This window comes from Colletes gigas, unplaced genomic scaffold (genome assembly GCF_013123115.1).
Source record: "Colletes gigas isolate AHSC1104 unplaced genomic scaffold, ASM1312311v1 Colletes_gigas_Sc00015, whole genome shotgun sequence".
NCBI classification, from domain to species: domain Eukaryota; kingdom Metazoa; phylum Arthropoda; class Insecta; order Hymenoptera; family Colletidae; genus Colletes; species Colletes gigas.
The window spans coordinates 531655-555144 of record NW_025106644.1 but is presented as its reverse complement, the minus strand read 5'-3'; the positions used below and the strand labels follow the sequence as shown (position 1 = coordinate 555144).

The 23490-nt window shown below is 36.1% G+C and overlaps 2 protein-coding genes across 2 annotated transcripts in view; one reads left to right on the top strand and one right to left on the bottom strand.

Annotated features, from left to right (window-relative positions):
- Positions 1-23490, bottom strand: part of LOC122399981 (STING ER exit protein) — a 151787-nt gene that overhangs the window by 112418 nt on the left and 15879 nt on the right. The window lies entirely within an intron of this gene.
- Positions 10064-23490, top strand: part of LOC122399978 (F-actin-monooxygenase Mical) — a 67677-nt gene continuing 54250 nt past the window's right edge. Inside the window, exon 1 of the mRNA XM_043401099.1 lies at positions 10064-10579. Coding sequence (XP_043257034.1) covers positions 10539-10579 — 41 coding nt within the window. The 5' untranslated portion in view covers positions 10064-10538. The remainder of the gene's footprint in view (positions 10580-23490) is intronic.

The following is a 23490-nucleotide window of genomic DNA, read 5'->3' as shown; positions in this document are numbered from 1 at the left end:
AGAGATTGTTCGCGATGAAAAATACAGTTAGACGAACTGTAATATAATTCGTGAGTAAAAAGGCCACGCGTAGCAAGGCAGAATAAAGAAAAAATATTACGGAACCCGTGGAGCAGAAAACTAATACTGCCCTCTGAGGATGAACGAATCACAAAAGTACAGTAGAGTGGACATTTCGTTCATTAGAACGCACTAATGACGATTGCATCGTCGATTCTGTTATTAACCCAATTAATATTTCCACGTACGCGTAAAAGCGTAATCGTAATCGTTCGTAACCTAAAATTCGTATCCTCGCCGGTTCTACTTTCTAACCAAGGCCATCGAACGTACTTACACGGAGTGTTCGTAACGAAGTGATGTTCGATGAATAATTATAGCACGTTGCCGTGGGTTCCGCGATCGCGTGCCAATTAACGTAACAGAAGTAACAGATTAGCGAGAATTAATACGATTCCGATGTTCTAGCACAAGTGTTCCGTAAAAGTGTAACGGCCTGGCCAGAGGCCGCTGGTCGGCTGCACTTTCGTTCGTCTGTGAGGTTTCGCACCTCGGCCACTTGGCCGAGGTACAAGTTAATCAACTCCCTCGACGCCGCATTCTCTGTTTCCTTCGTCTGAGGGTTGTCTGTCGTCGTTGACGAGCGCGCTAATTCTCGAGGGAATTTAACAAGTCTCGCTAATTGCGACGCCGACGAAATTCTTTTACCGCTCACTTTCTACGCCGCAAGAGCGACCACACTACTGCACAGCGATGACTTGATGGCTAGGCGCGGCGATTGGCCGTAGCTTAATAGCGACGCCTGCTCTCACACGCATTGTCGTTATTGGCTGACAAGGGGTGGTTATGACCTGTCAAGCTGGGATTCGAACCAAATTTGGCAGAGTTGTAGGGGCTGACGTTCAAATGTAATCTGTAAAATATTAGACGTTTAGGGCCAGCCATTTTTGAAAAAAATAACTTTAAAGTTTAAAATTTCGAAGTTGTCGGATCGAATTCGTTTTTTTTTTTAATTTCAGGTCTCAATGAGAGGAACACAAAAGTTTAATACATTTTTGTCATACCATCAATAGTTTAGCCAAAGATTTGAAAAGTCTTCGCTGTAACTGACTTTTTGCTATTTGGCCGCGAGGCTCGTCTTTTTTCTCGAATTTTTTTCTCGAAAGTTCGTAGGATATCGAGAGTATGTCTATTCACAAAAAATGCTTGTAGTTGACCCCTGTAACTGAATATAATTTTTTTTATGATGATTTGAAATTTTTAATTTCATCGAATTTGTTCATTTACTCAATTTTTTTCTCGAAAATGGTTAGGATTTCGGGGATATGTCTATTCACCAAAAATTATTGTAATTGACCCCCACAACCGGAAATAATTTTTCCAGAACGATTTGAAATTTTCTTTTTTCGCCGAAAAATTTAGGTACTGTTGATTTTTGTTAAATTTGTTTTTCATTTTTAATACATTTGTTTGACACTCTACAGAAAAGTTGTCTAATACTTTTTTGTAGGCACCCATGGGCTCTGCTTTAGAAAAAATTTTCAATGAGATACCTTTACTATTGTAGGTGTTATGGTCGTTTGAAAATTGGACCAATTTTAGAGGGTTTTTCTCACTTTACGGTGTCGAGGAACAACTTTTTCAATATTGTTAGAATTTCTACATATTCTCCACTAAAATGCGCGTTGTTTGCATTTTGAAAAATTAAAATCCTCCAATCCGTTCAGGAGTTATGACGTTTTAAAGATTGTATCTGAAGACAATCCCGAGGGCGAACCTATCCACCACAATATCGCATTTACAGCGCCATCTGGCGGGTCAGGTGTCGAGGCGAATAACAGCGAAACCGTTATACATTTTACATAGTCGAAGCATCCCGAGATAGTTGTCAGTCACGTGCAAATTGTAAACCCAAGAGAAAGAATATATCACGATTAATAATACCGTTAATGTGTGATTAATAAACCCACATCTGTCTTTTTATAATTATCGTAAGAAAGGGTATAGCCGAATAAGAGGGTCAAATGTGCCCTTGAACCAAATTTGACAAACGATAGATCCATCAATAGAGCATCAGAAAAAAACATTCTGTGAGAAATTTCAACCCTCTATCTTGTTCGGAAGGGTAGTTATAGGGAAAATCCGGATTAGCGAGTTTGTGCCTATTTCCCCTATTTAATCGAGTACGAAAATTACGAAAAAAATCTGGTGCATTGTGGTTATTGAGATACGTGTTTGAGAATTTTTTCCGATTTTTTGATTCCAAATTCTACGTGTGAAAAATTAAAAACACAGAAAAATACCGATTTCGTATTGAAGCTTTCGAGACACTAGATTTATATAATTACTGTAAATGCATATTGTCATTGGTTATGTCCCTGAATTTTTTCAGATTTTTTTATTTTTGTTTTTCTATTCTATACACCCTTCTATTCAACATAGAATTGCTTAAAACCATAGAATATAGTTATCCATTAAAGGAAATACGAAAATTCAAAGTATAAATTGCTTTTTCAAGCGAAAAACACCGAAAATATCGGTTTTTGATTTTTACCACTACGGCGCACTCTGCCAACAAATTTGAAAAAATTCAGGGACATAACCAATGACAATATACATTTACAGTAATTATATAAATCTAGTGTCTCGAAAGCTTCAATACAAAATCGGTATTTTTCTGCGTTTTTTTGCGTTTTTAATTTTTCACACCTAGAATTTGGAATCGAAAAATCGGAAAAAATTCTCAAACACGTATCTCAATAACCACAATGCACCAGATTTTTTTCATAATTTTCATTCTCGATTAAATATAGGAAATAGGCACAAACTCGCTAATCCGGATTTTCCCTATAACTACCCTTCCGAACAAGATAGAGGATTGAAATTTGGCACAGAATGTTTTTTTCTGATGCTCTATCGATGGATCCATCGTTTGTCAAATTTGGTTCAAGGGCACATTTGACCCCCTTATTCGGCTATCCACTTTGACAGACTCTAGCTAAGCTACAGGCGGTGATCATAAAATGTTTACGTTCGTGGCTATAATTAATTCGCTTTTCGAATCGAAGGTGCTCCGTTCAACGACCAAACGGATAATAATAGATGAATGGACGCGTACGATGATATCGGCTCGTATAGGTCCGACCAATAAAATCGATGCAGCGAAAATAGTAGTTCATCGGCGTTCACCTGTGAGCGACCACGTGCTTTGACAGCGATGCGCATATTATTGTGCACATGCTGAGTGGACGTCGTGTCGTTGCACGTCTGGTGAGGTCCACAACCTGCACGGTCGTCTGGTGGTCGTCTATCGACGTTGATATCGCTAATTGTCGTAAATTTATGACCCTTGGCGACGGGGGAAAAAAGAACGACGTCGCGAGTACGTTGCCATTGTCGTGTCGGCGAAGATCAAAGTCGAACGAAGCGATCGTCCGAACTCTGCGGGATATCTGCAAACCAGCATTATTCGATGACCTTTGCGTGGCCCGAAGATTCTGTTTCAATTCAAGTTATTAGGTCGGTGCATATGAAATGTCGATTTTACAAATGGAATTGATGGATATGGATAAATGATAATATGATAATTTGTTCTAGTTGTTTCGTCTTTGGATAACGGGGTACAAGTGAGATGATGATTTTGAATACAAATTAAGACAATCTGTTACTGGTGAATTCTCGGTGGCCGTTTTTGGTACTAACGGGATACGCGCCAAATACAAATACTTGGCGCGTAAACATAAACCTGTTTACATGTTACCAACAGAAATTAACCACGCCTAATATTTTTGAAACGTGGTATACTTGATCAAAATAATTTTCACGCAATTGTACACATTTTTCCCAATAATTAATTAATTTTAATATCTCGGATCGAGTATTATCACTTTCAGAATCTAAAAATTCTTAGAACGCTGTTTTTAGATTTTCCTCGTTTCGAAGTAATCTATCATTCAAAAAGTGGTCTTGAGTGTTTTAAAAAGTGAAATGAATTTGGCGGAAGTGAGTTATATAATAAATTAAGGTAAAAATGTTTCACTTTGCTTTGTGCTAAATTAAGTGTTCCCTTAATATTATTACATAATAATGTAAATAGGGAAGCAAATAAAAATGCAAATTAAGACATGAAAAACTATATTTCAACGTGTAATTTATTTATTACTATATACAATTTATGTTGATTCTGTGTTTGAACTGTCAGAATTTAAATTAACTATAAATGATTAATGTATCAGTATTGTGGTCCAATTACTAAAATTTGTATTCAATAACTTGAACAACATGTTCAGCGCATTTTAACAGTAACATGTTGAAGTGATTCGTGAAATGAATGTTTTACAACCGCAAATCTGAACGTTGTATTATTTATGTACTGCAATATAATTTGTAACTTACGATCAAATCGTTTTGATTGGATTTAACGCGTTACGCGAGGGCCCTTCTGAGGGGCCGCTAGAAAACGTCCCTGAGCAGCGACGTTTCAGCAGCCACTCATATGGTGGCAGCAGCGTCGATCACGTGAACTCTCTGTTTACATCATGGACATAGGAATATAGGGACGGAGCAATGGTCGAGGGGGGTGAAGCAGCTCCGGGGAGCTGCAAACTATGGTCACGTGGTACTCTGATGCCGCCATTGGCGATTGGTTGTGATAGCGCAAGCGCAATCTTATTCTCATCGAGTAAGAGTGAGTGAGAAGCAATGTAAAAGGCAGTGAAAGAGTAGACTGGTATTACAGTGAGCAGCAGCGTCAGTGAATTATACAGTTTTTTTTTCTAAAAAAGACAGATATATATTTGTTTTTACAATGCCACTGTGCGTTGTAAAAGGGTGTAAAAATCGTACGGCAAGTCGTCCCGTTTTGGGAGAAAAGAAAATAAATAATATAATTATTCTCTCATATCACCGGTAATTGTTATGAAAATGATTGATAATACACCCTAATCTCTTTATGCAATAGAAAAATAGATATTAACAGTTGTATAATTTATTAAAGGATAAATTACCAATATTTAGGGAATTGGATTAACATTTTATAATAAAAATTTTAATATTGCATTATAAGACTATGACCAATATTTAACTCTACGATAGCAAGTTATATGTTGCAAAATTCGTTAAATCATATTCTTAAGTCGAAAAAAGTGAAAGATAACCTTGTAGTTATATCTATCTATTCCTAAATAGTCATGTTTTATTTATTGACAGATCTCATCGAATAATGATGCAAACCGTACTGAATTCATTGCGTAGTTGCAAATTTAAATATCAAACGAAAGTAATAAAGATTTTTCATATCTATAGATTCGAACTTTCAACCATTTAATTCTGACATCTCAATCACCATTAGCATTTCAGTATGTTGATTTATAAATAAAACATTTTGTGTCTCTGGTTTACTAAAAATATTCTATCGTACATTTATAATTGTAAAGAAACTAAAGCTTTCAATTTTAAATTTCGCGCATTTAGGATAGCACCAATCACTAATGCGGCACCAGAGAGTACCACGTGACCGTGATTTCCCCCCGCAAAGCTGCTTCACTCCCCTCGCCAACAGTCGCAACTATTGCTCCGTCCCTATATTCCTATGTCCATGGTTTACATTTCCTGCCAGGATCTCGTTAAACCGGGTAAAGAAAGTCATTCCTAGATATATTCTACGATATTCAAACCATCATTAATAAGTTGAACACATAAAAATAAATTTTAATCAAAATAAATTTCTAATTTTTCACGAATACAACAGACGCGTTTCGATACTTCTGATCGTTAGGTTTGCATCACATTTACAATGGAATAAAAGCGTGAAAAAGAAATTACTCGTCAATTTTTCAAGTGATCATTTTAAATAAAAGATTTTATCTTTAAATTCATGGTACTTCTAGATAAGCTGGATGTCGTCGTAACCCAGACCTAACCTAAGACCTAACCTAACCTAACCTAACCTCAGACCTAACCTTTCACCCAAGTGTCTTGATATTATAAGTTGATAATTTTATATGAAATATGATGACTTATATTTATTTAAATTATTATCAGACAATTTACATTATTGGTAATCTTTCAGTCGCAATACGTACGACACAGAAAAGCTTTTCTGTATCTGTCGTGTTTTCTTTACTTTCAATTATGAAACATGTTCAGCTAGTAATGACGATCGAAATGCAATAAACGTTCTCCGGAAATGACAATCGCCGTTAAATATGAGCCATTATCAACGCCTTCCTAAGGAATGTATATTTTTTTGTCATTTGCTTCTCGACATTGAAAGAGTTTCAACGCACAATATCCTGCAGCATTCACTCTTTGCTCTTTCCTTTCCTTTCATCCGTTTCGGTGTTGCTTGTTGTATCCTTCGACAGCTCCGCCATTTTTCTTTGTGCTCCATCTAAGCCGACGTACCGTGCATACATACATGTATGCACTTGCTAGGTATTTCAATATCACCATTTTTCTCTCGTTTAATTCTCTATTTGTTGTCCTTCTATCTTTTCAAATATCTGTTTTCTTTCTTTTCGTTTTCACGCCTGAATCATTCGGTTGCTCGTTTTTCTTTTTCACTATTTTGTGTCTGCAGCACTTTTTGATGCACTTTTCTTTGGATCTTCTTTTATTTTACATGAAACATACCTTTCATAATATTTAACATTTTCTCATTACTATTTTTTGTTCTGCTTGCAATTCGACTTTTATTTATCATTTTTGCTATTTCTCTTTTGGGAATCCCTCGATTATAATAGAAAACTTCAAGTTTTCATTCTTTTATCGTTGTTTATCTTTTTCTATTTTTCATTTTTACTGGTAACGCTTAAAACGTGTACTGAAGTTTAACCTAACACTTTACGAGGAGGATAATATTAAAAAACAATTGACAATACATTTTTTAGTTCAAAGAATCTAGAAGAGATTAATTTTCATTCTCTTTTATAGAAAATTGTACATTATTTTTTTACACAGAATCATTAAATAAAGTACGTAATATATTTCTGTACTGTTTATAATAGTTACATGTTAGTCAAAAATATTCTATATATAAAATTATAAAATGGACGGTGCTGGACGATTTTCAGTGTGAGTCACTGTAAATAAATATGGAATTCATTGATTATTCATACAAGGGGAATGATCGTCTGCGGACCATCCGGTGTCACGACGATTCAAAGAAACATTTCTACCTTGTATCGCAGACAAACGTTTGATTCTGTTGGAAATCAGCACTACTAAGAATAGAGCGCTACTTACAAGGAACCATCGCGAACGGTCCGGCTTCGATTTTGATGAAACTTTGTACACTTATAAAGCAGCCAAAAATAATCGACACGTATTTTTTTTTAGCTGCGGTAACTCGAGTTTAAGGGATGAAACCACCCCTTGAAGTTTTGGCTCGAAACGGCTATCTCGAAAACGGAAAGACATACAAAAAAATTGTTAATGGGCGAGGTTGATGGTTTCTTATGTACAATAACATGGTGTTAAAAAATTTAAAAAAATACAATTTGTTTATAACAAAAAAAAATTTATTAACTTAATTTTTCATTTTATTGAAATTTTCATAATGACAAAAAATGACGAGCATTTTATTCCAAATCCATTGGTATGCGATTTTTTAAAAATGCCTCCTACAGTTTTGCAGATTTTTATGATTTACATCTTGCGCGCACATCCATTATGGTAGTAGCCGTTCTAACTATGATTTTAATGAAGCACTGTAGGCTTGCAATACTTCTAGAGGAAAAAATCGGGAAAAATACAAGAATACCAATTTGTTGATGGAGGCTTCGTTAAGAAATTATTAACGTTTAAAGTTCCGCCTGTACTGAATTTTTTTCTCCGAAATGCCCAAGATTTCGGGGGAATGTGTAATGACCAAAAATGATTGTAATCGACCCCTGCAACCGAAAATAATTTTTTCAGAATGGTTTGAAATTTTTTAATTTTATTGAAAAATTTCACACATTCTCGAATTTTTTTCTCAAAAGTGCGTAGGAATTCGGGGGTATATACATTGACCAAAAATGATTGAAATTGACTCCCGCAACTGAAAATAATTTTTTTAGAACGATTTGAAATTTTTTTTTTCGCTGAAAAATTTAGGCACCTTTACGCCCTGTCGATTTTTCTTAAAAATTCGTTTTTCATTTTTAATAATTTTGTTTGACGCCCTACAAAAAAGTTGGCCAATACTTTTTTGTAGGTACCTATGAGCTCTACTTCAGAAAAAAGTTTCATTGAAATATATTCACTATTGTAGGAATTATGGCTGTTTGAAGATTGGACCATTTTTATGGGGTTTTTCTCATTTTGCGGGGTCAAGGATTAACTTTTTGCATATTTTTGCGATTTCTACGTATTCTTGATTAAAATACGCGTCGTTTGCATTTTTGAAAATTAAAATCCTTCAATCCGTTCAGAAGTTATGACATTTTAAAGATCCGCATGTCGGACAATATTTCTGGCTATAAATTACATTTTCGATTAGGAATTTTTTTCTCGAAAGTGCGTAGGATTTCGTGGGTATATGTATTGACCAAAAATGATTGTAATTGGCCCCCGCAACCGAAAATAATTTTTTCCTGGAGGATTTGAAATTTTTTAATTTAATTTTTTAATAACTTTTTAACGATGGCTCAATCAACAAATTGATATTCTTGTATTTTTCCCGATTTTGTCCTCTAGAAGTAGTGCAAGCCTACAGTGCTTCATTAAAATCAAAGTTAGAACGGCTACTACCATAATGGATGTGCGCGCAAGATGTAAATCATCAAAATCTGCAAAACTGTAGGAGGCATTTTTAAAAAATCGCATACCAATGTATTTGGAATAAAATGCTCGTCATTTTTTGTCATTATGAAAATTTCAATAAAATGAAAAATTAAGTTAATAAATTTTTTTTTGTTATAAACAAATTGTATTTTTTTAAATTTTTTAACACCATGTTATTGTACATAAGAAACCATCAACCTCGCCCATTAACAATTTTTTTGTATGTCTTTCCGTTTTCGAGATAGCCGTTTCGAGGCAAAACTTCAAGGGGTGGTTTCACCCCTTAAACTCGAGTTACCGCAGCTAAAAAAAAATACGTGTCGATTATTTTTGGCTGCTTTATAAGTGTACAAAGTTTCATCAAAATCGAAGCCGGACCGTTCGCGATGGTTTCTTGTTAGTACTTATAACCCGATTCAACGAGAACTGACACGAAATATAAACAGAAAGTGATCGACGCTGCTGCCGCAGGTGAGTGGCTGCTGAACGTCGCTGCTCAGGGACGCTTTGTAGGGGCCCCTAAGAAGGGCCCTCGCATAACGCGTACACAGCCAAGTAAAATGTTCTCCAAATATGCACACTATGGTCATAGAATTGTAAGAGACAATTTGTTTCATTTCTTTAACTTGAAGTTACGAAAAGGGAAATGGACTTTTTTTGAAATAACTAAAAACGTAGAAAAACAGTCAGATTTTTTGGTATTCGTTGTACTTTAACGTTTTTCCTTTTACCCTCCATTGTCTTTAAAATTTTTATTCTTTGGTTTCACTTCAGTGTTATAATCATTTCTTCTATTTGTTTTTTGTTTTTTTTTTATATTTGTGGTTCCTGTTTTTTTATATTTATAAAAGAGAAGTTTTGTGTATTTTATCAACCATGTCCTCTTCGGATTTTGAACATATCTATTGTCTCCTTATTTACATTATTATGTAATAATATTAATAATGTATTAATGTTGAGGATGAATACTTTTTATTTAGAAAATTAGCTTTTTCTTACTATGTAGGGATCGGAACATTACATTTCGTCCCTGGTCTGATCACGTGTCGCTCGCGTGCAGCTGTTTATATTTCCCGCCAGACTAATGGGTTGGTTAGGTCTGTGGACGTATTCCACGAAAAGAAGGAACAACGTGTTTACATCCCCACTCCTGTTGCAGTCCGCTGACTCACAGGATTGGTCGAGAACGGCGACGAAGATCGTTGGCAGCCAATCAGCGGTCTGCAGCAAGAGTGAGGATGTAAACACGCTGTGTCTTCTTCTCGTGGAAGAACTAACCTATTAGTACGCGAGCAAAAGCGAATACGAGAAACTTGCGGATGAATACATTTTAAGTACTATAAATTAAGTTTCTTTAGAATACATCGAAAGCCAAGCCACGAGTTTCCAAGACGCCCACTCTCGTATTATCTCGCATTATTCCTTTCGTTTCTTTCAATAATCATTTTTAGTCGGCTTCTAAATACCTCGGTTCATAATACCATGGTTATTCATTCAATGAACAGAAACATAAAAACCCTTGACCATCTCTCGTTTAGGCTTGAACTTATAAAAGAACTTCTGGAAATCCATGGAAAATCAATTCAATCCCCTCAATCGGGAAGACTATCAAAAACTCCAGCCTCTGAAAGACTGACAGCGAGATACTTTATAGAAAAGATGCCATCGACAAAGAAAAAAGCAACTAAAAGGTGTGTAGTGTGTCGCAAAAGATTGCAAAAGAGAAAAGACAACATTTTGGTGCAAAGACTGTGGTGTAGGGTCGTGCTTCAATGACCGTTTCAAGATTTACCACACTGAAGCCAGATTTTAGGTGAGTTATAAGTTTTATTTTCTTCCGGCAACAATTATATTTTAACCCCTTGCCATACGATTTAATTTCCAACTGTGCGTGCCAAAAGCTACACCAAGGTTTGGCCCGGTAGACTTATCATGTCTCTGAGACGTCATTGTAAGCTAAGGGGTTAACATGCAAAACAGAAAACTGTACTTAACCCCTTAAAGCTCATATTTTTTGGGTTAACCAACAATGATCAGTTTTCTTTATTGGATTTGTTTCTAAAAATGTGGTTTTTGTTAATTACAATGTTGTATCTAACGTATAATTTGAGGGAAAACAAATATTATCATCCCTTAAACCGTTGGATTAAACAAATATTGTTTTTCAAAGCAGTCAAACTCGGGTATGAACGTTAAGGGGTTAACATATCCTGAAAATTTCAATGAATTAGGTTTGGTCACAGTTTCAGTCACACCCTATAGAAAGTAGCTTAAGTAGCCGTTTAAATTAGCGCCAGTAGGGAAGGAAAGGAGGTCTTTAAATCACCACTTGAAGAGTTAAGTTATTATATTAGACTATAAGTGTAAAGTGTATGTATATTTAACACTAGAAATACCTCCAGTTATGATGCATTTATTTGTAAAATGTACAACACGATGAAAATTCATTCATTCTCTTCAAGAGTACTGCAAATTTTCAGAAATCCAGTCCAGTAAATTTTGTACAATTTTTATTAGAAATTATGTATGGGTTATTTAGACCATTTCGCTAGTTAATATACTGCAATGTGGAAAGAAGTTTCGTGTTTATTCTAATAAATTCTGTGGCAAGTGTTTGATGCAAATGAAACAAAGCTGCGTTACAAACTATTACCGTAACAAATATTGGTATTAAAATTCTGTGTTGTATTTCACTTAATAACACTTTATTAAACGTTGGAATACTAGGTTGTGTGGACTAATGGCATACAAAAACAATTGGCTATTCGTAGACTTGGACTAAAACTTTATGTGTTCGTGCAACTGCCAAAAATCAGAATCTGAATCAAAGGAAAAGCACAGGATATATGTAGGGTTGGAAAAGAGGGAAAGGTGGGGAGAGAAAAGGGCGAGACGGAGAGAGCTTCCAAAAATGAGTGATCATGGTTCGGGTGTGAGTCAGGATAAACAATGAAATCACTAAGGAAAGGAATTTGAGATGTTGCGTAGTTCTGTATGAAGAGGATATGTGCATAAACATAATGAAACATACTGACAACATCTGAAATATACAATTTTATTGGATTGTGTATTTATAATCTCTCCCTTTTGTCCTATCTATGCCCTGTCGAATCCGACGAAGATTGAAAAGTGACTAGCGGATGAATCAACCTGTGGTTCCTCTAATCCGAAATCGCATCTGCCATCTGCGGATAAAAATTGACCGACATAAAAAGGAACCGAACGAAAATCCAATCTGTACGCTTGGTTTGCGCGGCCACTGGTGGTTACATCCACTATGTGTGTTAGGAATACGTGTGCGACGACACCAGCAGGTTCTTCATCGACGCCCACACGACGTCTGCAAAATTGGTCGTCGTCGGCTCGGTCGCTCTAGTTCCACAGGATTGCATCCCTCGCTCGCCCACCTCGAGCAACGTATTTATAGAAGAACACTCACGTTCTCTTCTGTGGTCACTCGCATGCAGCGTTTGTTGTTTCCCACCGAACGGATTCTGTTTTCTGCGTTCGCTGATTCTTCGATACTATTGCATCTTTGCATACTCGTGGTAACAATGGATGCTCCACCACTACGTGAAAAACGAAATTTTACAAGTAACTTTTGTATCCTTGGCGACCAACGAAACGATCGGAAGCTTTTCTCTCGACGAATCGCCCTATATATAGAACACGTTAATTGAAACGTGTCACAGAGTTGCACAGTTGCTGCTGCACCGTCCGTGATCCGTGATCTGGTACGCTCGTCGTTATTTGTACATTGACTTTTTCACGTTCTGTATATTTAGCGACAGCAAAGGATTCTAGGTCAGAGAAGAATTGTATGAAAGAGAGCTGGCTGAAAATGATTCTTGATTTTTAGGCGACGTCGTGTGGTAGAACCACGTACATTTCAAATGGGAACTTTTGATTTTATATTTATAGTGTTTGTAGCGGAGGTTATAGGATTAGACAATAAAATGACGCATATACTTTTTAGGTTACATTTTAACATAGTACGAATTGTTGCATACAAGGCACTGAACGCTATTCAACTGCTATACTCAAACAAAAGATGCATGTTTGCCAACATGGACATTTTATTGATATTAAATTACATTTACAATTAGCTTCATTGAGCTAACCAGCAAATTTGATGAACTAGAGACGTGGCATGCGTGCAGTAAACGCTCCGTAGCGTTGCCGCTTCCATTACATGTGATGTTCCTTCTTTACTTAACTCTGCAAATCGGTCGGTTTGTTCCTTTTTAGTCTTCTGTGTTGTGGTGCCTGATTTAGATCCTTGACATTGTCGTTGGGGTGATTTAATATTCGTTTCTTGTGTGCTGTCGCAAATTTTTCTATGTGTTGTTTGATATTATGTATGCTCAAATCATTATGAAGAGAGTCTGAGGTAATGTACCAAGGGGCGGCAGCAATAGTTCTCAGTGTTTTGTTCTGAAACCTTTGGATGATGTCTATGTTACTTCTCTTGGCACATCCCCAGAGTTGTATTCCATATGTCCAAATAGGAATGATAGCGACCTTATACAGGAGTAGTTTATTGTGTAGTGTAAGTTTCGATTTTCGACCAAGCACCCAATACATGGTTCTCATTTTGTGATTTAGTTGCATTTTTTTCTTTTTTATGTGGTCTTTCCATGTGAGTCTTTTATCCATGTGCAGACCAAGATATCTGACACAGTCCTTGATCTCGAGGTATTCGCTGTTCAGTTTGACTGCAGGGGACGTAATATGTCTGGTAGTAAATGTAATATGTGCCGATTTGTTTACGTTGATCTTAATTTTCCATTTTTTGGTCCATTCTGTAGTCTTATCAAGAACTCCCTGCAAGAATCGTGACGCCTCCGCAGGGTTTTCATGGGAAGATAAGAACGCAGTGTCGTCCGCGAATGTGGCCACGAGTACGTTTTCATCTGCAGGAAGATCTGCTGTATAGATTTGATATAATGTGGGACCTAGGACGCTACCTTGAGGAACACCCGCGAGTATAGGGTAGATTTTCGAGTATTTGTCGTTTTGATTGACCTGGAAGAACCTGTCATTTAAGTATGATTTTAGCAGAACATAGTAGTTATATGGAAGGTTTTGCCTAATTTTATATAACAAGCCCATGTGCCAAACTCTATCAAAAGCTTGGTTAATGTCAATAAACGCAGCGGAGCATACCATGCGTTTCTCGAAACATTCTTCTATCACATTGACTATACGATGTACTTGTTCGATAGTAGAGTGTTGCTTCCGAAAACCGAATTGATGTTGTGGGATTATGCATTTCTCCGTTAATATTGGTGTTAGCCTATTTAGCAGTAATCTTTCAAATAATTTTGACAAGATTGGTAACAGTGAGATAGGCCTGTAAGAGGTCACTTCTGTGGGTGGTTTGCCAGGCTTTTGAATCAGAATGATTGTCGCAAATTTCCATTGGATGGGAAAATACTGAACTCTCAGTATCGCATTATATATTTGCGTGATAGCTACTACACCTTTCTTTTTTGGTAATTCTTTTAACATTTTAGCGGTAATGAGATCATATCCAGGTGCTTTTCGGTCATTAAGTTTCTTTATTTCTTGTGCTATTTCTCCGGGAGAGAAATGTACTGTGCTCCGCTCACTTGAAGTCCCGCGGAAGGAATGCGAGAGAAGTAGAAGGGGCACACGTATTCCCACGCACACATTGGTCTCTAGCTCGCTATTCGTCGCGGCAGTTACACACACATGTGGACTGCCTGAGAGCAAGGGAGCGAGACAGATAAATGGGCGGTCCGACTCCCCTTGCCCCTGTGCCGTCTCGCGGGACTTCAAGTCAGCGGACCACTGTATGATGAGTTCGCAAGGTTGCGAGGGAGCATTAAGGAAGTTCGTGATGTCTCTGTAGTCGCTGTCGAGCGTTGGTATGTCATTCGGTGTGAAGATTGTAGATAAATGATTTGCAAAAGTATCGGCTTTTTCTTGATCGTTCCTGGCCCATCGGTTGTTTCCCATTTTTATAGGAGAGATGTGTTCAGTTGGCCTTTTCAATTTTTTTGTGATTTTCCACAAGGAGTAATTATCTTCCTGACGTGGAGACAAGCTTTGAAGGTAATCTTGGATGCGCTCGTTTGTAATTTGGTGCAGCAGCTTTGTGAGTTCCCTGGTTAACTTATTTAGCGTTCTCTTATCATCAGGGTGTCCAGATAACTGCCATTTTTTCCTAGCTTTCCTCTTTTCTGCAATTTTAATTCTCACGGATAACGGATGGTTCATTGCGTGTTTATTTTCAGCTTTGGTTTCAGGCGTCGATTTATATGTTGCATCCTGCAGCGTCTTAGTTAGGAGTTCTACCGCCTGATCTAAGTTGTTTGCAGTTTTTAATGGGATATTTAGATCTATATTATTATTTATAAGTGTTCTGTAAAGAGTCTGTTTTCGAGTTTGTCCAATACGGCCGTTTTTCGTTGTCTACCAGTGTAGAGCTCAATGTGAGTATAATTGGCGAATGATCAGATGACAAGTCCAAGCTTGTATTTACCTCAACCTGGCTTAGCGAGATACCTTTGGCTATAAAAAAGTCAAGTAAGTCTGGTGTTTTCAACATGGACATGAGATACATTTCCAACAGTGTTGCATAGTGAACTTTGGATATATGCTCGAATTGATCGACGGCATAAATGCTTCGTGTTCAACCCCACCACTGTGGGGAGATTCTCCTTGAATCGAGAAGGACCTATCTCTTTTACTCTCTCTCCTTATCTTACATTCTACAGTCGATTTGGGTTTCTACAATCCATTTACGCCATAAACGTGCTGTCTTGGGATCTCAATTTTCAGGCGTATATTCAACATTTACTGTATAGGGTTTTCCAATAAGGACCATACTATACTATACAGAGTGTTCGGCTACCCCTGGGAAAAATTTTAATAGGAGATTCTAGAGGCCAAAATAAGACGAAAATCAAGAATACCAATTTGTTGATGGAGGCTTTGCTAAAAAGTTATTAACGTTTAAAGTTCTGCTCGTACTGAATTTTTGTCTCGAAAGTGGGTAGGAATTTAAGGGTACGTCTAATGACCAAAAATGATTGTAATTGACCTCCGCAACCGAAAATAATTTTTCCAAAACGATTTGAATTTTTATATTTTCGTTGAAAAATTTGTTCACCTATTTGAATTTTTTTCTCGAAAGTGTGTAAGATTTCGGGGATAGGTGTTTTCACAAAAAATAATTGTAATTGATCTCCGCAACTAAAGGGATTCTTTTCAGAATTATTTGAAATTTTTCAATTTCGTAGAAAAATTTCAGCAGCTTCCCCCTGTCTTTGTTTCTTAAAAATTCGTTTTTTATTTTTAGTAATTTTGTTTGGCGCCCCACGGAAAAGTTGTCTAATACTTTTTTGTAAGTACCCATGAGCTCTGCTTCAGAAAAAAGTTTCATTGAAATATATTCACTATTATAGGAGTTATGGTTACTTGGAAATTGGACCATTTAAACATTTCTATCCACACATTATACCTTCAGTAAAGAATTTTTTTCTCGAAAGCGTGTAGGGTTTCGGGGGTATGTTTATTGACAAAAAATAATTGTAATTGGTCCCCGCAACCAAAAATAATTTTATCAAAACAACTTGTAATTTTTCAATTTCGTTAAAAATTGGAGACACCTACCCGAATTTTTTTCTCGAAAGTGGGTAGGAATTCGAGGGTATGTCTAATGACCAAAAATGATTGTAATTGACCCCCGCTACCGAAAATAATTTTTACAGAATGATTTGATACTTTTCAATTTCGCCGAAAAATTTCTTTACTGTCGATTTTTCTTAAAAATTCATTTTTTTTAATAATTTTGTTTGACGTCCTACAGAAAACTTGTCTAATACTTTTTTGTAAGTACCCATGAGCTCTACTTCAGAAAAAAGTTTCATTGAAATATATTCACTATTATAGGAGTTATGGTTACTTGAAAATTGGACCATTTAAACATTTCTATCCACACATTATACCTTCAGTAAAGAATTTTTTTCTCGAAAGCGTGTAGGGTTTCGGGGGTATGTTTATTGACAAAAAATAATTGTAATTGGTCCCCGCAACCAAAAATAATTTTATCAAAACAACTTGTAATTTTTCAATTTCGTTAAAAATTGGAGACACCTACCCGAATTTTTTTCTCGAAAGTGGGTAGGAATTCGAGGGTATGTCTAATGACCAAAAATGATTGTAATTGACCCCCGCTACCGAAAATAATTTTTCCAGAATGATTTGATACTTTTCAATTTCGCCGAAAAATTTCTTTACTGTCGATTTTTCTTAAAAATTCATTTTATTTTTAATAATTTTGTTTGACGTCCTACAGAAAACTTGTCTAATACTTTTTTGTAGGTACCCACAAGCTCTACTTCAGAAAAAAGTTTCATTGAAATATATTCACTATTATAGGAGTTATGGTTACTTGGAAATTGGACCATTTAAACATTTCTATCCACACATTATACCTTCAGTAAAGAATTTTTTTCTCGAAAGCGTGTAGGGTTTCGGGGGTATGTTTATTGACAAAAAATAATTGTAATTGGTCCCCGCAACCAAAAATAATTTTATCAAAACAACTTGTAATTTTTCAATTTCGTCAAAAATTGGAGACACCTACCCGAATTTTTTTCTCGACAGTGGGGAAGATTTCGAGGGTATGTCTAATGACCAAAAATGATTGTAATTGACCCCCGCAAGCGAAAATAATTTTTCCAGAACGATTTGAAATTGTTGAATTTAATTGTTAATTACTTTTTAATGAAGCTTCCATCAACAAATTAGTATTCTTAATTTTCGGGTTATTTTGTCTTCTAGAATCTCGCATTAAAATGTTTTCCCAGGGGTGACTAAACACCCTGTATATGGTTTCGGTTGCCAGCTATTGTATCTCACTCGCAGTTATCCTCTTTCCTTATCTCCGTTGAATTCTGAGAACTACCCATGGCCCACGTAAATGACCGAGACCAGTCCCGAGTTTGGTCATTTATGTGGGCATCACTGTATACCAAATCTGACCACACTGATAGTGAGGTTACGTGCGGTTGACCGCGTGGTAATGCCAACGACGTGTCGCGTTGTCTCGTCTGGGAGCATTTACGTGCTTCATAATATCTCACGTTGATTAAATCTTTCTGTTCTTACAAATTATATTGCGTTATTCTCATTGACTCTAACAGTCACAATCAAGTGGAAATAGAAAAAAAATGAAATCGAGGAAAGAGTAAAAAGTTCTGATTCCGCGTGTATTGCGAGTCAAACGATAAAAAAACGAGCGGTATCATTGGTGGAATACCTGTTTCCCGCGGAACAAAGTGACTTACGGCGGCCTTTATACATAAATGATCAGAAGCGAGGGCAGGGCGTCTATAAATACCACGAATAAGACGGTTTGAGGCTGCGTTCACGAAAAAAAGTTTCGGCGAAATGGGACGGCATACTTCGGCGAAAGTGTATCAAGAAAACCCTGGGCGAATAAAACTTTTTCAAGTTTTGCTCGATTCATTCTTTTATTTTTTTAAGGTAACGCTCGCGAACAACGACGTATATCGATACATTAAACCATCGAGTCTCGTTAAAAATTTACTCGCGCTCCGAATAATCTTGTAAACCCCTTTTCAGATCGATAACCACTTTCAGCCGGCCGCTCTCGCTGACCCTCTTTCATAAATTTTACTCGCGCCAGAATTTGTCGGACGTTAATCAAGTTTTTCAACCGAACGAAATCAATCGAGAAACGAACGGCGCTAGGGGTCGCTCGTCCCAACGACCAAAGGATGAAAGAAAATTATTCAGGTGTGTCTATTCAACGAGCGTGTCGTCGATCAAAGAATACCTCGATGAAAAAATCGGTAGAAAAAATATCTTGAAATGGTAATATTAATATAAAGTATTTTTAATAATTATATAACAATAGACTGGAAGCTTTGCATACGTGTTTGGTTATGTTTCTAAATAACGCGGTGTTCTCATACTATTATTGCGATGTGACATTTTAAATGGCTGTCACGACTAGAGATGGCGTGCAAAACCACCAACAGTGATTTATCACAGTGACCACAAAATCACGATCACGTTCGTGATTAAACTCAATTTACGACCGTGATCCGACAGATGGCGTTTTAGTAGCGGGTTACGTTAACTGTTTTTTTGTTTTTTTTTTTTTTTATTAGCGACAGCTAAGCCTCTCTCAGGCTTATGTATCCCTTTGGTTGGTACATTGACTACATATTTTTTTTTTTTATAATTGCACTTATGAATGTATGTACAGTCGCGTCGGTATTTATGTTGACGCTGTTGTATTTCTGGTATTGACGATATTGTTCCATAATTTAAACACTTGTACGCGTCCTTCCGTACATTCTGACATTGTTTACATTATGTACAAGACATGCCTCAGTATACCAGTGAGTGTCAAAGCGAAAACACCGCGTACAATCAAATAACAGTCAATCTGTAAAAATATTTCCTAAATTTGGTTCGCCGGAAAGTAAGTTGACGTAATCAAGTTTTTATTTCATTAATAAAATTTTGCTATTAAACGCGCATTTAATAATTTGATAATGTATTTAGTCTCTTATATAATGTTTTTTTTTTTGTTATGTATTGTTATTGTTAAGAATTGGTTACTTGTAGCATGCCGAAAATACGGGAATTACACGAGTCTGAAAGATTATTAATTTATAAAAGAAGGAGAGAAGACCAAAGTTTGCAACAGATTGCCACAGATTTTGGGATATCAAAGGAAGGGGTGCGAAAAATTTATAAAAAGATAGAGACTACTGGGAAACCTGAAAATTTAGTTAGAACGGGAAGAAAAAGAAAAACAACTCCCCGTCAGGATCGAGAAATTGTTAAAATAACAAAAAAGGAACCATTTATTACTGCCGAACAGATCAAAGAAGATTTAAATTTGCCAATAGGGACCACTCAAATAAAATCCCGTTTATACGAAGCTGGGTTGCATGGTCGAATATCTAGGAAGAAGCCACACATTTCCGAAACAAATGCTCGCGAACGTTTAAATTTTGCAAAAGAGCATTTTAATAAACCGACTGCATTCTGGGAATCCATAATTTGGAGTGATGAGTCAAAATTTGAATTACAATCAAACAAACGAAGGAAATATGTGTGGAGAAAAAAAGGAGAAGCTTTTAAACAAAATGTTATCACCTCCACCGTGTTTCACGGTGGAGGGTCTATAATGTTATGGGGTTGCTTCAACAATGAAAATGTAGGAAAATTAACAGTTATTGATGGTATATTAACAGCAGCGAAATACATCGATATTCTAAAAGAAAATTTGTTTCCATCGATTCAAAAATTTGGGCCAGATACAGGATACATATTCCAACACGACAACGATCCGAAACATACTGCAAAGATCGTTAAAAAATTTATCGACGAAAACAATATATTGCTGCTTTCTTGGCCACCGCAGAGCCCTGATTTAAATCCGATTCAGCACTTATGGGACGAACTCGATCGAAAAATACCAAAATCGGACCGCTATACAAAACCAAAATTGATAGCCGCACTAAAAAAGGCATGGGATGAAATACAGCCCAAAACGTTAAAAAAATTAATACACAGTATGCCAAATCGTTTACTGGAAGTAATTAAAGCCAAAGGGTATCAAACTGCTTATTAAATATTTTTTTTACTGTTACTTATAGAATTATAATTTACTTTATAACCATTGTCAACTTACTTTCCGATAGACGTTCATTAGAAAATATTTGTTAATGCTATTGTTACTCAAATGAACATAATTAATAAGGTGACGTTATTTACTTAAGACACGAATAACTTTATTTTTGTAAACATTTCGTATTTTATTTATTTTTATTGTATCCTTTTACGGCTATTTTATAAAAATGATAAGTGTCAACTTAAATACCGACGCGACTGTACATACAACGCTCGTGTAACCCTAACCTAATATGACGCGGAGAGAATAATCCTAGGTGGCGCTGTTTTCAGGGACGATTTCCCATTTTTCTTTGCCCTTACAATTGAAAACAACCAATACAGACGTACCAAGGAGAGAAGAATTCTAGGGGGCGCTATTTTCAGGGACGATGTTCCCATTTTTCCTTGTTCTTAAAATTGGAAACAACCAAGAACACTGGTCTTGTCTGTCTTCGTTGTTTTCAATTGCAAGACAAGGAAGAACATAGAAACGTACGTCGTTTCGACGCTCGTGTAACCCTAACCTATTATGACCCGGAGAGATTAATCCTAGGGGGCGCTGTTTTCAGGGACGATGTTCCCATTTTTCCTTGCCCTTACAATTGAAAACAACCACTATAGACGTATCAAGGAGAGATGAATCCTAGGGGGCGCTATTTTCGACAAGAACGCTGGTCTTGTCTGTCTTCGTTGTTTTCTAACCTTAAAGTTAGCTTCCTAAATTAATTTACAATATGTTGCAAGGATAATTGTAGACTTTCTAATGATAGTTCAATCTGTTTTAGTGTGTACAAAATTTGCATTACTAATCATACTATTTACACAATTCTGAGATCCAAACGTTGTGCGGTAACTTTCAGAGTAAAATAGAAAGTGATTTCTTAAATATCTAGATGGTACATGCAAAGGAAACAATTGAGTAATCGTTGAACACGAAATATGACCTTTGATTAGCTTACTTCTTCTTCTACTATGCAGTGTTTGAAGATTAGTGTAAATAAGTAAGTCATAATTATGTGATTCAAGAGGCATGGGACTCCCATTATGCCTAGCAACAAGACAAAGAAATTTGTGTTGAACTCTCTCAATGTTGTCGATGTATGTTTTGTAATAAGGAGACCAAATTATGCTGCCATATTCTGAAATAGGTCTCGTCAAAGCACAATATAAGATTTTAAGTGTATTAGTTTTACTAAAGTATCCAGAAACCCTACGAATAAGTCCCAGAGAGCAGAGACTACGCGAAATAATTTTTTCATAATGAACTTTGAATGATAAGTTAGAAGAGAAAGTTATACCAAGATCTTTAACATGATTAAGCGAGGTTGGTTCGATGCCATTCAGTATAATTATAAACTATATTATTTTTCTTATTACTAAACTTGACAATATGGCACTTATCTAAATTGAGGGACAATTTATTTAATGAGCACCAATTTTGAAGCCTGTAAAGATCATCTTGAATTGATTGAGCACTTTGCTAATTATAAACGCATTTATATATCTTGAGATCATCTGCATATAATAACAATTTAGAGTGTTGGAATACCTTAGAAATGTCATTAATATATATTATAGATAAAAGAGATCCCAAATGTGAACCTTGTGGAACCCCAGATCTAACATTAATTTCTCTTGAGTAATTATTACTGAATTTAACTATTCGAACTCTATCGGATAAAAAACTGGATAGCCAAGAAAGCATACAGCTGTTTATTCCTAATACCGTTAATTTGAACATTAAGATTGAATGATTAATAGAACCAAAGGCTTTAGAAAAGTCAATGTAAACAGTATCAACCTGCATGCCTTTATCCATGCAGTTATTTAAATAATAATGATACTCCACAAGGTTAGTCACAGTCGATCTACTGATAACGAATCCATGCTGTTCATCAATGATGATGCCTTTGTAAAGAAACGATAGTTCACGACTAATTAAGTTTTCCATAATCTTAGGCATGACATTTTGAGTACTAATAGGTCTAAAGTTTGAAATTGACGTTGAGTTAGTAGATTTAGGAATCGGCTTAATTAAACATAACTTCCATAATTTTAGGAAAGATGCTGGTAGATAAAGATTTATTAAATATTAACCATAAGACTCTGGACATAATAAAGGTACATGATTTAAAAAATATGAAAGGAACATTGTCATGTCCTGGACTACAATTATTTTTGAGTTCGTTGATATATGTAAATATTTCATCAATATCAAGAGAAAGTATTTGAAATCAATAGAATTATTATGAACAGTATTTTCTGTATATACTGATTCAAAAAATTCAGCAAAGGCATTTGCCACCGATAAATTGCCCTTCAATATATTATCCTTGCAAGTATAAGACTTAGACTTCTTCAACGAATTGATGAAATTCCAAAACGATTTTAAATTTAGAGGAATATATGATTCGGCGTGCCTAACGTGTTTGTTCCAAAAGTCGAAAGACTTTTACATTTAGATCTTACATTGGAAAACATTAGATAGTCTTCGTAAGATTTAGGTTATGTTATGTTGTTTATGCATGACAATTGCTGATTGTCGCGAGGTTGGATTTCAACTGATGCAAGAGTGAAAAGAGAAGGCTCACGCTCTCCTTCTTTCTCGATTTCCCGAAGTTGCGCGAAGTGTCCGTTTTCCCCACCAATCCATTAGGTGCTAAAGGAAGTTCGTCGTCGCTAGGTGTCGCTGTCGATGCACTCAATTGTGCCAAATCTGGCCACACCGGTGACTCGTTACTTTAATAAAACAATCCCTACAGTAACGTATGAAATGTTCATCTCGATCTTGTGAACAAATTTTAACTCTTCTTCGAACTGTTCTATTCGAATTTGAAAGAAACCGGTGTTCCCACCATCGAGACTGAAAGAACGATAGTGGGCTTCGTTCCAAGTTCTTCGAAAACGTGCCACGACACTTTCTTACAGTAGGATCGTTCGTTGCTTAATAGTGTTCCAAGAGACTTGTAATAGATAACCTAGTGAACCGCTTGCTCGGTTGCGCTCGTTCTTTAACCACGTCCAACGTTTAACATT